General features: G+C 43.7%; 1 protein-coding gene across 1 annotated transcript in view; it reads right to left on the bottom strand.

The window, feature by feature from the left end:
* LOC147684252 (putative cation-transporting ATPase 13A4) overlaps positions 1–16364 on the bottom strand; it is a 287710-nt gene that overhangs the window by 121236 nt on the left and 150110 nt on the right. The window contains exons 13-14 of the mRNA XM_086944653.1: positions 9341–9402; positions 2813–2963 (exon numbers count right to left, since the gene is read on the bottom strand). Coding sequence (XP_086800779.1) covers positions 2813–2963; positions 9341–9402 — 213 coding nt within the window. The remainder of the gene's footprint in view (positions 1–2812; positions 2964–9340; positions 9403–16364) is intronic.

Genomic DNA, 16364 nt, shown 5'->3' with positions numbered 1-16364 from the left:
CTTTGCTTAGTTGTAGGGTCGAAGGATTTATAGGGTCTTCCTTAACTTTATTCATTTCCTGCAGGTGGTACTTCTGGGTGTCGACTTTGGCGTTCTAGATGCGTAGTTGAGTGCTATGAACGCTGATCTGCATGCATGTTACTGGTTTCTTAAAACAAATGCCAAACTAGTTTGTGATTTTCTTGTGTATTTGGAAGTAATAAGACTGATCAGTAAATTATGCATTATATGAAGTCCAGCAGCAGTGGAAATCTGATTGGACATCGGTGTTTGGGATATAAATGTAAAGACATCGTCAAGCTCCTGTTTTGGGATCTTGAAAATGCTAAGGAAAGTATTTCCTTGGATCCCTTTGGATGCAAGAAAGACTCTCATCCAGGCGCTGACTGTGAGTAGGTTGGACTAAGGCAACATGCTCTTGGTTGAAGCAAGGGAAGAGCTTTTCTCTAGGCTCCAGGTATTGCAAAATACTGCTGCAAGAATGGCTTTGAATAAGCCCAGACGTTCCCCATCTTGACCCTTGCTGCAAGCCCTACACTGGCTGCCCGTCAGGAAGAAAGCAGTCTTTAAACTTCTTATATTGGTGTTATAGGTTAGGCAAGGCCTGGGAGCAGTATACCCAAGGAAGAAGGTAAGGCTTTATGTCCCAGGTCGCCTGCTGAGATCTAGCAATCAAAATCTTTTAGTTCCATGCAAGATCAATAAATCTAGAATGGGAGGGCGTGCTTTTTCTTATCTTGCCCCCTTCCATTGGAATAGGCTGCCAGGCTGGGTGAGGGTTCTGCTATCGTGCTGCCTTGCGCCGAGAGATCCCCTGGGGATGATTTGCTGCGCCATATAAATGTCAAATAATAAAAAGCAACCTGGCTTTCGGGATTCCACTGACTAGCATTGCAGCTTGATATCCTGGGATTCATTATCAGAATGCCATAGTCCCAAATAGTGATTTGAAGCAGCGTGAAACAATGTGCTGTCACTCAGAGTTCTGTTTTGCTTGATATTTACTTTTCCCGCAATGATCACAATTTTAGTTTTAGCTTCACTGGCTCTCAGCTTATTTTGCTTTTTGTAAATGTGAAGCTCATTCAATGCACGGTGTAGCCGCACCTTTGGTTGTGAGATCATGGCTCTCAAATTTTGGGATATCCTATTTTGCTTAGATGGACCACACTATATTGTGGTCCACTCTGCAGAGAGCCACCAAATACACTATGAAACAAGCAAAACAGTTGAGAACCAGATTTATTGCTAGAGGTATGTGCTGTGTAGGTTAGAGTCAATATGTGGTCTATTGTGCTACAGTTAAACCGAAATCTGGTCTGAAAAAATGCAATAAGGTACTTTTCACTGGCCCATTGTTCCAACTCCTTCAAAAGGATTTTACTGTAGGCTTTGACTTGTAGATCAAGTGCTAAAATAAAGCAATCATTACAGTTAGAATTTGCCGGTCACCTTTTTTAAATATTGGTAGCAAAACATAGCCTTTCCAAGAGTCTGAAACTAATCCAATTTCAAATGTAGAAGAAAATGAGAGAAATGGTCTTTTCATCCAGCTCTCGGTATTGGGCTTCTATAATGAAGCGGGGATCTCAATAGGTCCCGGGCCCCAAAGCATGCTCCGGTTCCGGGTGAATATTTCATTTGGTTGATGGTGAGAACATTATCTGCTGTGGATATTTAATCAATTGATACATGCGTGTGCTAACTGTGATATTCGCATCTCCTGGGATTACAGTGGGATACACCTGAAGATTGGATAAGGTTTTGATGAGTTTAGTCCACATGAGTATGCATACCATGTCCCCTTTAGTAACCCTGGAGCCACATATAGAGGTTGTCTAAGTTATTTACAAACTACTTGGTACATGAAGCTGAATTCCCATGGAAAGAGGAAGTCACTTAGGAAACCCCCAAGCTAATATTTTACAGACTACCAGCCTTGTTTCTAGCTTGTCACAAACAAATCCACAAGGTGTCAAACCTCATTAAATACTGATGCTGCCTTCTCTACGTTTTCTTATAGCATCTGTATATTTGGGGTTGACTGAGATGTGGATGGAAACCAGGTAGTGCCAAATTCCTCTTTTCTCCCACCTCACTTAGAGTGCAGGAAAATGTGGCTACTAATTTCCAGTAGCCCTTTTACTATCTGGATCTGCCATGCATTAGCCATGGCAATCTCGGACTGGTAAATTAAACAAATGTCCTCCACACAATGGAAAAAAGCCTTTGGCACATCTGGAACATTAGTTCTGTTTTTTCCAAAGATGAACCCGAAGCGACTGTTCCTTTTCCCTAATGCGGCTCCTGCCACGCACACAGGAGCCCCTTTGGGAAGAGAATGAGTGACATGGCAGCGCACACAATGTGGGGGTTCAGCAGGGCACTGCCTTCCTTAAGTGAATGGCTACAATAAAATAAAAAGAATGCTGAGCTAGTTCAATTCTGTGTCTTCTTGTAGGAGACTCTTCTGTATAATTCAAAATGTAAGCTGCAGAGGTGGTGTACGCCATTTGGGATAATAGTGACAATTTATTCAGCTCACCACAAACTCAATTGGCACTTATAAAATGGAGGCTATTATTAACCAACTTAATGTTAACTGCATTGATCTTGGAGAGATGTCGGCCCAGTGACCAGTGCAGGCCCTACAAATCTTCAACTGGTTGCAGACAGATCACTGCACTAGATGCTCTGGCAACACAGAGAAAATGGCTCCTATAAGAGGCAGCTCTATCTGCAGCAGAGGTTTGTATGGTTGGACTCGGACATCAATGTGATGTTGAGTATGAACAACGTAAGGACGAGTTACCCAATAGGTGCCTTCAAACATCTTGAGGTCTAGCGGATCCCCTTGAAGTTTCCCATCGATGACCATCAGTGAGTGGCAGCTCGCGAGGGCTCCCAAGAGCGGCCCCCAGGGTAAGGCTGCACCAGAGCTGAACTTGTGAACAGTCTGAAAACTGAAACAGAAACAATAGTGAGGATATTAGTGTTAAGGACATTGGTTTAGAAGAATACGAAAACAGCATCAATATCTGGAGGAATGCGGGCTGCATCCTAGTGACTCAGCAAAGGCGCTTCTTTACACCACTATTGCGAATTCAATAGCAAACAGCAATGTACTTCTGTACTTGCCACAACCTGTTTAGAAAGTTGCAGTTGCTATTTTATGTAACGGGACATGGTCACACGGATGAACAAAGAAAGTGGAAGTTACAAAAGTGTTCAGGGTATAGGTAACCTAACCCCATGGGTAGAATATAGGGGTCTTTAAGTGACCATTAATGTGAAGAAGTTGTTGAAAAACAGTGCTTTTTCCCCAAGTGCAATATTCGCAAAACCATAGCAATGCTCAGCGTGAACCCCATGTAACGTCACAGCGTATTCACGAATATCGCTGGTAAAAATACTCGCAGCCACTCACAGACCCACTCAGACAGTCATGCACCCACTTAGAGAGTCATGCATTTGCACACAGACCCACTCGGAGACATGCTATTCCTCTCACAGACCCACTCAGACTCATCCACTGACTCTCAGACCCACTCAGTCTCATGCACCAACTCGCTGACCTAATGACACTCATGCACTCACTCACAGACCACCAGATAGACAAATGCACCCATTCATGGACCCACTGAGGCATTCATGCACCCACGCAAAGACCATCTCAGACACTCATGGACCCACTTAGACCCACTCAGAAACTCATGCCGACAGACCCACTCGGAGACACACATCCCCAATCACAGACCCGCTCAGAGACTCATGCACTGACTCTCAGACCTACTGAGCCACTCATACACCCACTCACAGCCCAACTCAGAGCCTCACGCTCCCACTCACAGCCCCACTCACACACCCACTCAGACATTCATGCTCCCAACACAGATCCACTCTGAGACTCATGTACCTACTTCCAGACACACTCAGATACTCATGCACCCAGTGAGAGAGACACATCCAGTCCCAGACCCACTCACATACTCATGCATGCACTCACAGGCCCAGAGACTCATGTACCCACTAACAGACCCACTCAGAATCATTTACCCAGTCAGTCCCACTCAGAGATCCACTGAGAAAATACATAAACAACCAATCTCAGGTCTACTCACACTGATGCATGCACTCACAGACACGTTCAGAGACTCACACACCCACTCACACAGACACTCAAACTCATGCATCCACTCACATACCCACTCAGACACTTACACACCCACTCACAGACCCATAAAGCCGCTCATGCACTCAGTCACTGACCCATACAGCCACCCACCAACCTATACAGCCACACATCCTCTCTCAAAGGTCACAGTTAGGAAATAAAAATAAAATAACTTGGAAATTCAGATTAAAAAAAAAACAAAGATCACAGGGATGTTATAGTTAGGAAATTACATAAAAAACAGATATTCACTGAAAAAGACCAAAGGTTACAGGGCTATTGTAGTTAGGCTCAGATTTCACTTGTAAAAAAAAAAAAAAAAAAAAATCAATGAAATTCAGCAGTTCGTTACCTGAGCCAACTAGATCTCACGTCCCCGCAAAGCACTACTTATGACTTCATGTATTACGTTACTCATGACATGGTCAATGACATCACTGATGATATCGTCCACACAACTACTCACACATCCACTCACATACTCACACAACCACTCAAACCTATACACACACCCATATAACTGTTCACCCACTCATCCATAGAGCTCTAAACACACCCATTCACTAACTCATAAAGCCGCGGTCACCACACTCACCCATACACCTACTCAACAAGCCACTCACCCGCCCATCGTCACACGCAAAGGCACTCGCCCGTCGTCACGCGCAAAGGCACTCGCCCGTCGTCACGCGCAAAGGCACTCGCCCGTCGTCACGCGCAAAGGCACTCGCCCGTCGTCACGCGCAAAGGCACTCGCCCATTGTACACGCAAAGGCACTCGCCCATCGTCACGCGCAAAGGCACTCAACCATACAGCTAGTCACACACACCTTACTCACCAATAAAACCTCACTACAGAACTCACTCACCCATACAGCCACTCACTCTCCAATACAACCACTCAAATGAACACTCTGTTAATGAAAAACCCACTCAAACAGCTACTCTCACCCATATAGACATTTATATACCCACTCACTCACAAATGCAGCCACTCGCACAGCAATTCACTCAGCCAAATAGCTACTCACATATCCACTCGCCCATATAGTCACTTACACACACCCATACAACCACTCAAACACCAACTCACACATGGATGCAGGCAGTCACACAACAATTCAGATGACATATGTTACAAATAGTATCACTTAATTGTAGCATAGAAAGACTAGTAATGTAACTTAAGCAGAAGCCAAGAATATATCTTTAAGTCTCAGAAAGGTTTATGAAACACTCACTGGATGTCATGAATCATGTAATCTCGAATGTCAGTGACATCATCAGTGAAGTCGCTGACCATGTCATAAGTGATGTAATATATCAAAGAAATCTGAGCCTAACATCCCTGTAACAATTGTTTTTTTCAGTACCAAAGGTGTGTGGGTATATATATATATATATATATATATATATATATATATATATATATATATATATATATATATATAACCTTGTGCTTATGTTCACAACTAGAAAATATGCACTTGCACTTAAATTGTCAAACAGCTTTTTATCGAGTGTCATTACAGATTTAAGTTTGTTTTTATTTAGGGATTTTAACATTTGTCTACTTGTATATTTGCTTTTATGCAAAATAACAAATGTTTGAATACTTGTGCAATACTTATCTCCGATTTACTTAAATGTGTTAAAATGGCCACCGAATTTGTAAACAACTGAACTGTGTAATGCGAGTCCTTTTACAATTTTGACTACCTTTTTCATGCATTAAAGAAGGGTTCTTTGATAACGCAAAAACATCGTGATCAAGGGAGCTTGACTCCCGAAACGCGTTGATGATATTGCTGTAATTTAATAAAGAAGTCTAAATGAACGATATTCGTGAGTGCCGGATGATTTCCATTTGAAACAAAATGAGTTGAAATCCTATTATATATATATATATATATATATATATATATATATATATATATATATATATATATATATATATTAGACACACAGCAGGAAAACCCCAAATTCGAATGAAGCCACAACGGGAGTTTGGTTCTTTAAACTCGTTACTTTATTTCATCACGCTGAAAGGCTCACCAGTCCAGAGCTAACATCAAAGTTCAGAACGCCAGGACGCGTTTCGGGAAATGAATCCCTTCATCAGCGGCGAGTGTCTTGCAGAGGAAACTGCGAGCGCCTTGAAATGCACACCGGGTCGGGAATGAAGCCCGCTGCTGTTGCGGATCCGTGCTGGCACCATTTCGTGTTTTGCTCAAGGAACGGGACACAAGCTGATGCTGTGCAGGGAGTGTCAGTTTGGCGCTCGAATTTCATCTACAAAGCAGGAGGGGCTACCCACCGGCAGCATACATCTACCCACTTGGGATTTTATGGAATCTTCATTCATTGAGGACACTGCAGTGCACCCACGAGGGGTAAGGAACATACACTACGCATCCCAGAAGCCAACAGGTATGGCCACGCCCACTGGGGCGGGTGCGTTCTACATAAAGGTGTGCATTTCAAGGCGCTCGCAGTTTCCTCTGCAAGACACTCGCCGCTGATGAAGGGATTCATTTCCCGAAACGCGTCCTGGCGTTCTGAACTTTGATGTTAGCTCTGGACTGGTGAGCCTTTCAGCGTGATGAAATAAAGTAACGAGTTTAAAGAACCAAACTCCCGTTGTGGCTTCATTCGAATTTGGGGTTTTCCTGCTGTGTGTCTAATTGAAATACGGCCTTCCCGGGTCGGGAATGAAGCCCGCTGCTGTTGCGGATCCGTGCTGGCACCATTTCGTGTTTTGCTCAAGGAACGGGACACAAGCTGATGCTGTGCAGGGAGTGTCAGTTTGGCGCTCGAATTTCATCTACAAAGCAGGAGGGGCTACCCACCGGCAGCATACATCTACCCACTTGGGATTTTATGGAATCTTCATTCATTGAGGACACTGCAGTGCACCCACGAGGGGTAAGGAACATACACTACGCATCCCAGAAGCCAACAGGTATGGCCACGCCCACTGGGGCGGGTGCGTTCTACATAAAGGTGTGCATTTCAAGGCGCTCGCAGTTTCCTCTGCAAGACACTCGCCGCTGATGAAGGGATTCATTTCCCGAAACGCGTCCTGGCGTTCTGAACTTTGATGTTAGCTCTGGACTGGTGAGCCTTTCAGCGTGATGAAATAAAGTAACGAGTTTAAAGAACCAAACTCCCGTTGTGGCTTCATTCGAATTTGGGGTTTTCCTGCTGTGTGTCTAATTGAAATACGGCCTTCCCGGGTCGGGAATGAAGCCCGCTGCTGTTGCGGATCCGTGCTGGCACCATTTCGTGTTTTGCTCAAGGAACGGGACACAAGCTGATGCTGTGCAGGGAGTGTCAGTTTGGCGCTCGAATTTCATCTACAAAGCAGGAGGGGCTACCCACCGGCAGCATACATCTACCCACTTGGGATTTTATGGAATCTTCATTCATTGAGGACACTGCAGTGCACTCACGAGGGGTAAGGAACATACACTACGCATCCCAGAAGCCAACAGGTATGGCCACGCCCACTGGGGCGGGTGCGTTCTACATAAAGGTGTGCATTTCAAGGCGCTCGCAGTTTCCTCTGCAAGACACTCGCCGCTGATGAAGGGATTCATTTCCCGAAACGCGTCCTGGCGTTCTGAACTTTGATGTTAGCTCTGGACTGGTGAGCCTTTCAGCGTGATGAAATAAAGTAACGAGTTTAAAGAACCAAACTCCCGTTGTGGCTTCATTCGAATTTGGGGTTTTCCTGCTGTGTGTCCAAATATATTTATATATATATATATATATATATATATATATATATATATATATGTTCACTGAAAAAAAGCAAATGTTACAGGAATGTTCTAATCACTCTCTGGTGGCCATCTTGCGAGACTTTTTTCCCCACTATCAATGCACTGGTCATGGGACAACCACCCAGAAAGCTGCAGATGGCATAGTGTTCAGACTTATCACAAGCTTGGACCTGCTGTGCTTGGATATTACCAAATTCCCCCATGTGGAGCTCTCTGATCAGACTCTCTGCAACGTCCCTTATAGTGTGGGGCGTCCTCCCTCCATCAGAGTCCATTTCAGGTCAGTTCTATCATTTCACATCTGTCCTCATTCCCGCATAATTTTTCAGTGGTTGACTTAATGTGGTTTCTACGGCTCAGTTGCTGTTCTCTGTACTTAATTAGGATTCTTTGAATCACATTACGTCTGGATATTTTTCTCTTTCAACATTTACTTTAGTTCATACCTTTTTCTAGACTTTACACCTCTATGCTGTCTTTATGCTGGGGATGGAAATTTTACAGAGAGTAGAATACCTGTATGTGTACTTAATGCTACTTTTATCATTGTTTTATGGGACAAAATTCATCTTTGTGAACATCCCAATGAACTGCTGATTTCAAGCTTCAACAGAAAACTTTTAATGAAATTTAAAAAGTGCGTTTGTTCCAGATGTCTGGATTTACATCACGCCTGCCTCCCATGGACAAGTGCATTCAAAACTGTGCAGGACCAACCAGATAAGGCCTCCGACATCCTCTTTTCACCTGCCTGACCAGGTAATTCATAGCTCCACACCTGAAAGACTTACTCCTACGCTGCGAGTGCCACGCTGAATCAAGTTAGGCTTCCAAGGATAGTCTCAAGCTACAAATGTGAGTGAAATTTACAAAAGGTGTTATTCTGTCTTTAATCAGTCTTTACACTATCTTTTAAAATGCGGAGATCTGTTCTTCATTGTTTGACTGCCCTAGAAGCAGTTTTGAGTTAGAAAAGTCAGCAGCGATTTAAAAAAAGTTTCTTTGCTTGAAAGAGACTTAAGTCCATTCATCCTGGCTGAAGGCTGTCACTTCCAATTTGAGGTAGTTTTAAGATTGTCTTAAATGATGGAAAGAGCATCTTTGAGTGCATCAAACAGTTTAAAGAGAGTTCAATTCTTGCAGAATTTTGGTAGATCAGTGCTACAGTTCCTCTTCTTAATTTGTGGTTATTATGAAGTCTTAGCTGTGCAAGTGATATCTATAGACATTCTTTTCACTGCAAGTTCATATACAATTTATAGATGATTGAAAAGAAATTTAAATTCAAGAACATGAAATTTCACTTTCTTTTCTTTAAGACGCAGAACACATCGTCTCAAAACAATACAAGAATGTCCATTTAGGTGGTGACCAACCTCACCTGTTCCCTCCCGAGGGCACGAGTCCCCACAGATCCAGGCCGTCTTCTGTTAATGTTCCTGTCTGTGGGAGAATATGAAATAATATTCAGTTTAGAAAAACTTTATTTCGGTCATTACGAACGTAAAAGTGCAGCGCTAAAAAACATGTACAATATAATTGATTCTCAGTATCAGTATCAAAATGGAGCAACAACAATAGTTTAAAAAGCTCAATTTCCTTTACAATACATAGATTATATTAAGACAGACACATTTTACTATACAAATATGAGATGCATAATAAGGGTGAATAAATAATTAAAAACTACTAATCTAAGAAAAAGTTAAAAAGCACATTATAGCAACTTAATCGTAGTTTGAAAAGACAATTATAAAAAGGTTTCAGTAAAATCATTGCCACTTGCCCTGAACCTCATTGAGTAATTTTTAGTAGGGCCCTTCTAGTACACCACAAAGCAAACAAAAATCTAAAGACTGAAAACACAATCGGGGTACTAAGGTCTGATTTCAGAATCCGAAAAGCTTCCAGATGGTTCCTGGAGCCAATGTGTCTACAGATCTGTGCCAGCCATCGCTTTCGAGCCTTGTGGTAGCCAGGGCAAGCGAAAAATACACGTAGGACTGTTTCAGCTGGAGAACCACAAGCAGGGCACTGTGCCTCACTATCCTTACACCATTTTACCGTATAGGAATGGAGTGGAAGGACCCCAAACCTGAATTGTAGGAAGATCTTTTTTGCCTCCACCGGTGAAATCATGTCCAGTATTGGCTCAAAACGGGCCACGTCCTTGACTTCCAAGAAAGCCATGGATACTTTGCCCGTCCTGGGGCAAGAGTGGAGTTGTGCACTTCTATATTCTACAAACCGGGATTTGATAAACTTTCTTGTGGTTTGGGGCAAGCATGTTCTGGGTCCGACCAGCAGTTGCCCAGACCGGTTAGTACAGACTTTATATGTGCAAACCAGGGAAGGTTAGCTGCACCCCTAGCTGAAATAACCTCTGCTAGCTCCTCTCTATATGGCTCTAGTTCGGGGGTGGTCCAGATGCGCCGCCAGTATAGAATTGGTCTAAGGCGTGAAATGTCTTATCGCCATTAGTCCGGAGTCTAGTCGTATTGGGATCAGCGGGGTACTCATTGGAAGTCTATACAACTGCCTCAGAAATTGATTTTCTACCTTTAGAAGGGCGTCTAGTTTAGCGTGACCCCACAATTGTGCACCATAGAGAATTCCCCCTCTAGCTTCGGCATTGAAGATTTCTAGGGCTGGGCTAACAGCTCCCTTGCTTGATTTACTATAGACCTTTAGTATACCACCAGTCGATTGTGCTAGTTTTAGTGTGCTCTTATTTATGTGAGCCTCCCATTTCATGTTTTCAGCAATAGTAAGGCCCAGGTAAATTAAAGATGACACTCTTTCCAGGGGTTTCCCATTTAATTAGGGATTAGAACGAGAACTTTTTGGACTATTGAACGCCATGTATTTAGTTTTCTGTAAGTTGATATCTAGCCCTCTTTCTGTACAGAAAAGTTCAAATTTGTCCAGGACCCTCTGGATCCCCCATGGGTGATTTTGTAACCAGGAGGGTGTCGTCAGCAAACATCATTGCTGAAACATGACGGGACGCTATCTTGGGTGCATCTAGGTCTTTTACCGTTGCCAGTTCATTAATTAGCCCATTGATATAGAGGCTAAATAATGTTGGTGCCAAAACGCACCCCTGACGTACCCCACGGTTAACGGGAATTGGGGCAGTGAGTTGGCCGTCCTTCCCAAATCTGATTTGTGCATAGTTGTCATCATGCAGTCTCCTAAAGAGATTGATGAGATATGCAGGGACCCCCATTTCATGGAGAACTGACCATAGCTTTCCTTGTGGCACCAGGTCAAATGCCGACCTCGGGTCTACAAATATCCGGTATAAACTTCCCCCCTGTAGGCAAACTGTCTTCCAATATAAAAGCTGTAGCCTAAGTACCTGGTCCAAGGTTGAGATTATTTCTCTGAACCCCGCCTGGAGAGGGGACAGGACCCTGTTTTCTTCCATCCAGGTTTGTAGCCAGGCTAACAAGATCCTTGCAAATAGTTTCTGGGATATATCCATTAGACTTATGGATCTATAATTTCTTGGCAATAGCGGAGATCCTTTTTTAAAGATTGGAATAATCTCCGCTCCCAGCCAGCTATGTGGGATCTTCATACCCTGGATTATGGCATTAAAAAGACCAAAGAAATACGGGGACCAAATAGTTGGTTCGCTCCTGTATAAATCCCCGGGGATCTTATCCAGGCTGGGGGCTTTACCGGGGGCTATTTTTAATAGGGCACCTTCGATCTCCTTTAAGGTTATAAATGGACAGGTGGTAGTACCGGGGTTTGCATCACAGTCCAGAATACTAACACTATCCTCCTCAGGTAGAGTTATCTTTGGAGGTGACCCAACCTCTGAGGGTTCTGAACAAGGTTTTTCATCAGTGTAGAGGGTTTTGAAGTGCACCAGCCATACCTCTTCGTCCAGGTTTTTTTCAATTGCTGTGTTGGCAATAGGGGCACCTGTATTAACGATGCTCCAAAACGTCCACATATCCCTGTCTCCCAGCGCCGTTTTAAGTAAGTCCCAGTTCTCCCTTTCCCAGCTCGGTTTCGCCTTTTGAATCATTTGCTTACATGACTTCCTTAAGATATTAATAAGGGGATGGTTTTTACTTTTAATAGAATCCAAAAGTGCATTTTTAGCCCTACGGCATTCGCTATTGTACCAGGGGTGGCTGGGCGTCCTATTTGGTCTAGGAGAAACTTTAACCTCATAGATGCTATTAAACATTCCTCCCCAGTGCTGCGCTGTCCATTGGAACTAGTGCTGAATGGACGTCCAATGGTCGTGCGCAGCACTGGGGAGGTAGTGCTGCCGTCGGCCAATGCACCGAGGCAGCACTTAAGGGGATAAGGAAAAAAATTTCCATGATGCCTCCATTAATTTGCTGTAATTTATATCTACAGCTCCCAAATCAATTATTTTGGGCCAACCATCTGGGGCTCAAGCAGACTCAGCACGCTCGCTCTCATTATCCATTTCAGTCCCAGGAAAGTCATCAATCACTCGCTCCAAACAATCACCCCTGGCGTGAAACCACTGAGTCAACAACTAATGTTCTGCCATTAGAAACAGACCCCTATAACTTCATGTCACAACAACATCCGCCTTCAAGTTAAAATTACAACCAACGAGTTATGAAGTACTCAATCCTTTTGCAAACCAATGGGACAGATCACGGAAGTTAAATATTAAACCGCTTATGCTCCAATTCCTTTCTACCCTGGTTATAGTAACGGTCCCAACAAAGCACCAAACAAGAGCGGACTCAAATGACCAATCATTATTGGAGCTATCTTTTTTTCTCAAAGTTGCAGAAAGACCATCTAGTCAGAAATCTGATGCCGGTACAAGGAGCCCTATTCCTATACCAATGTCGGCTGCATCGTCACAACTGATGCAAACTCTTCAAACCTCAGTCACAGCATTAAATTATCATTCAGATAAACTGGACATCCAAGTTGATCTTCTGAATACCTGGCCCTGTTTACGGCAAGCATTGAAAACAGTTTCAGAACCTGAACAACCTAATAAGGGCCCAATCCGCTTTAAACCTGGATCAGTCACTATGTTGTTGTTCACCCATCATTGATGGTCTTTCAGCGCTTCCAGCTTTTTAAATTTGTGTCCTGGACAAAGTCAAACAATTGTCTGGAGGCAGTGACAGTAAGTGAAAGGAACAGGTCCAATTAAAGTGTGAAGGACCAAGCTCTGATAAAATAAACAAAAAAACTCAGGCACCATGGGGTGACACGGAGTGGAGAGAATTCCCTGCGTAGTACCTAACCCTTTCCACTGGCATAACGAAAATTGAGGAGGCCTCCCTGCACGGTACGAAGAGGGGCCCCCTCCAGGCTCAATCAGGAGCTCTCTGGCGAGGGTGCAGTGCCGAGGGGGCCCATGGACCTTGGGGACCCCCACACCGCAGGGGCTGGGGGGGCCCCGTGTTACGCCCCGACCCTTTCCATTAGATAATCCAGTTTTGACGCTGCGGACAAGAGCTCATCATCTTTGCTGTCATCTTTGCCACAGAGCCCTCAAGTTGGGAGTGATTTAATTGCTCCAGTTGACCCAGAGCTGGACCCTGCGCCACTCATACTGGCCTCGCAACACCGTAAGCTCAATTCTCAATCATCCCACTCTCTTAGAAAGAGAGAAAGGAAACATCAGCATAAGCAAAGAAACAAGTTAACAATACAAACTACAGCGTGATCTCTTAAATTATCAGACAATAAGCAACCTACAAGTCCCAGTTTACAGAAACACGAACAGCAAACTACTACTGTGTACCCAACATTACAAGTTCAACAGCCCACTCCCACACCACCAGGTTCATCATGCCACCCCTCCTTGCTTAAGGAGACCTTCATTAAATCCCCACAACACGGTAGTCATTGAAGAACCAAAAGCGTCTTTAATGTGTACAGAAAAAGAAAACTGGCAACTAAAGTAGAGAAAACAAATTTGACAACCAAATTGACCACTCCAATGAATTGTTTTTATTTACTCACACTATACCTCAGACTCTCCGATCTATTTCTGGAGACTACCACCTAAAAGTAACCATCAAGAATGCACCATGGTCATTTGGCGAACTCCCGACTAGTCAACTAGACGCTCAAGAAAACGGTCTGCACAAGCTTGGAAAAGCCTCTGTTTCACCAACAGAAAACTATGATCTATACGACTCGGGCACTCGCCAACAGGGAGCTCCCAGTGACCTAAGAACACCAAAATTCTTTTGGTACCTGAATACAAATCAAAAGGACAACATAATGTGCTTAATAGAACTAACATCACCAAATGATTAAAAGGAGCACTGGGGTTTGTTACACTGGCATCTGAAGACAGAGTATATTGAATTTCTCTGTCTCAGAGGGCTACAACTCTCAGAAGTAACATTGGCAGCGTTTAAATCTTCCATCTGGGTTCAAGCCCTCTTAGTCAGCAAAGAAATCATCCGGTCATAGGGATTTAAAATCTACCCATATTATAAACCAGGCTATCCAACTGTGCTAGCTAAGTTACCAGTTACTCAGCCAAGTTCTCTGACTCCAAACGGTGATAGAATCCAGCAGGACTAAATCCTAAAGAATGCTGTAGGTCATGCAGTCACAAAAGACAGATCATGGATCACTCCTCTAATCCTAATAAGGAGCAAGATTGGGGATGGTTGCCAGCAGCCCTGTCCTACAAAAGCTCAGTTTGACCAGACGGGCAATGCTCACAAAATGAAATCAAAAGGAAGCTGTTAAACATAGCGACCTCACCCTCAACCTAAAACTCTTACCAACTTGCAGTTGCAGTCTTCCTCAACTCTATGCTCCTGGAACATAAGTGGCCTTCAACACAAAATGGCCTCATTGGAGACTCAAAACTGTATTTTTAGATATGACCTCCTTGCCTTCCAGGAAACATGGGCCACTCAAAATTGCCCCTTAACTGGATACATCGAACACTGGAAACCAGCTGTAAGGCATTGCAACTACGAATGGCCTAAGGGAGGGCCTGTACATTTATATCTCTTGCAGCCTAAAAGGCTCCATTGAACCATTACACCTTGATGAGGATTGGCTGCTTGGAGTTAAAATTAACTAGTGGTGACAGCAGCGCCCTCTGCTGTTTCTCAATGTCTACATTAATCTGAGTGCTCAAACAAAAAGGTCTCACTTAAATCGGTTGCTCACAGTTGTGTGTGATCTGGCTGGGGATTTTCCCCACGCAGATGGTCTGCTTAGCGGGGACTTTAACACCAACCTTTTTCAGGGAACCCCGGTGGATTCAGAAAGTCTCCTCCCATTTCCTCCGCCGGTATTGAAGGATCAGTTAAACCCAAACTCCAACCGCACTGTGGCTTAGGGGAACACAGTGTGTTGCAACTTTACAGCGCCGGTTCATTGTAATGAATGGCAGATTTTCACAGGATATTCCACCAAATTGGACGTGGACAAATGGCCGAAAGCATTCTTACTTAGACTACAACATCTGTAATTAAGACCTGCTTCCAAATTTAGAAAATTACAGTATCATTGTATGATCCGAGAGCAATCACCACCCACAAGTTGTTACTGTTATCCTAAACTCAGTCTATCATGATCCTGCTACAATTACACACAGGGGATTGCAGTCTCAAAACCTAAAACGCTTAAGAGGGAATGACGACATCAGTATAAACATCATGAATGAATGCCTGCTACTCACCGGTGGTCGATTCCTGTTCAAAGACTCCCCAACATCTGATTGGACACATTTTTGTCCCCCGACTTTTAAGTCAATTTCAAACACTGCCACAATCCTATACCGATTCTTGCAGTATGCAGATTCCCACTTCAAACCAAACCAAAGTATGGCATTAAAGAAGACCAGAAACATCGCTCTCAGGGCAGCTAAGAAGCATCCTTAATCTGAAGAACTATTGAACAAGTACACAATCGCACAAAAAAACTGTAGATGGGCACACCAAAAGGATAAACCCCAACACCTTGAACAACTTTGGTGTATGCTCTATTGGGAAAGTAAAAAGTGGAACACAAGAAAATTCTGGGCGCTAGTAAATAGGCAATCCAACGGAAATACCAGCCAGGGGAGTGCAAACATCCCTGAGGTAGAATGGGTAACATTTCTGGCTGGTCATTTTCAGGCCAATGAAAGAATCAAATCTATACCAATCAATAACGCCATACTGATAAAAGATGCCCCTAAGGAGTGCCAGGATTACTCACAAGAGACGCGGCAACATCTAAGCTAGAAAATCTCTATCACCCAAACAAGGCGGGATAAAATACTAATCAAAGCAAGATCAGATGGAGCGCCAGGCCCAAAAGGCCCGCCACAGGCCTTGTTTAAATCGAACATCTCTCTCTGGTCAAAACAGCTAGCAATCCTTTTCGATTACTCACTAAGAAGCTCAATTATACCAGGCTGTTGG

Source organism: Lissotriton vulgaris, chromosome 11, assembly GCF_964263255.1.
Source record: "Lissotriton vulgaris chromosome 11, aLisVul1.2, whole genome shotgun sequence".
Lineage (NCBI taxonomy): Eukaryota > Metazoa > Chordata > Amphibia > Caudata > Salamandridae > Lissotriton > Lissotriton vulgaris.
Note: the sequence above shows the minus strand (reverse complement) of the source record. Positions and strands in the feature narration are given on the sequence as shown.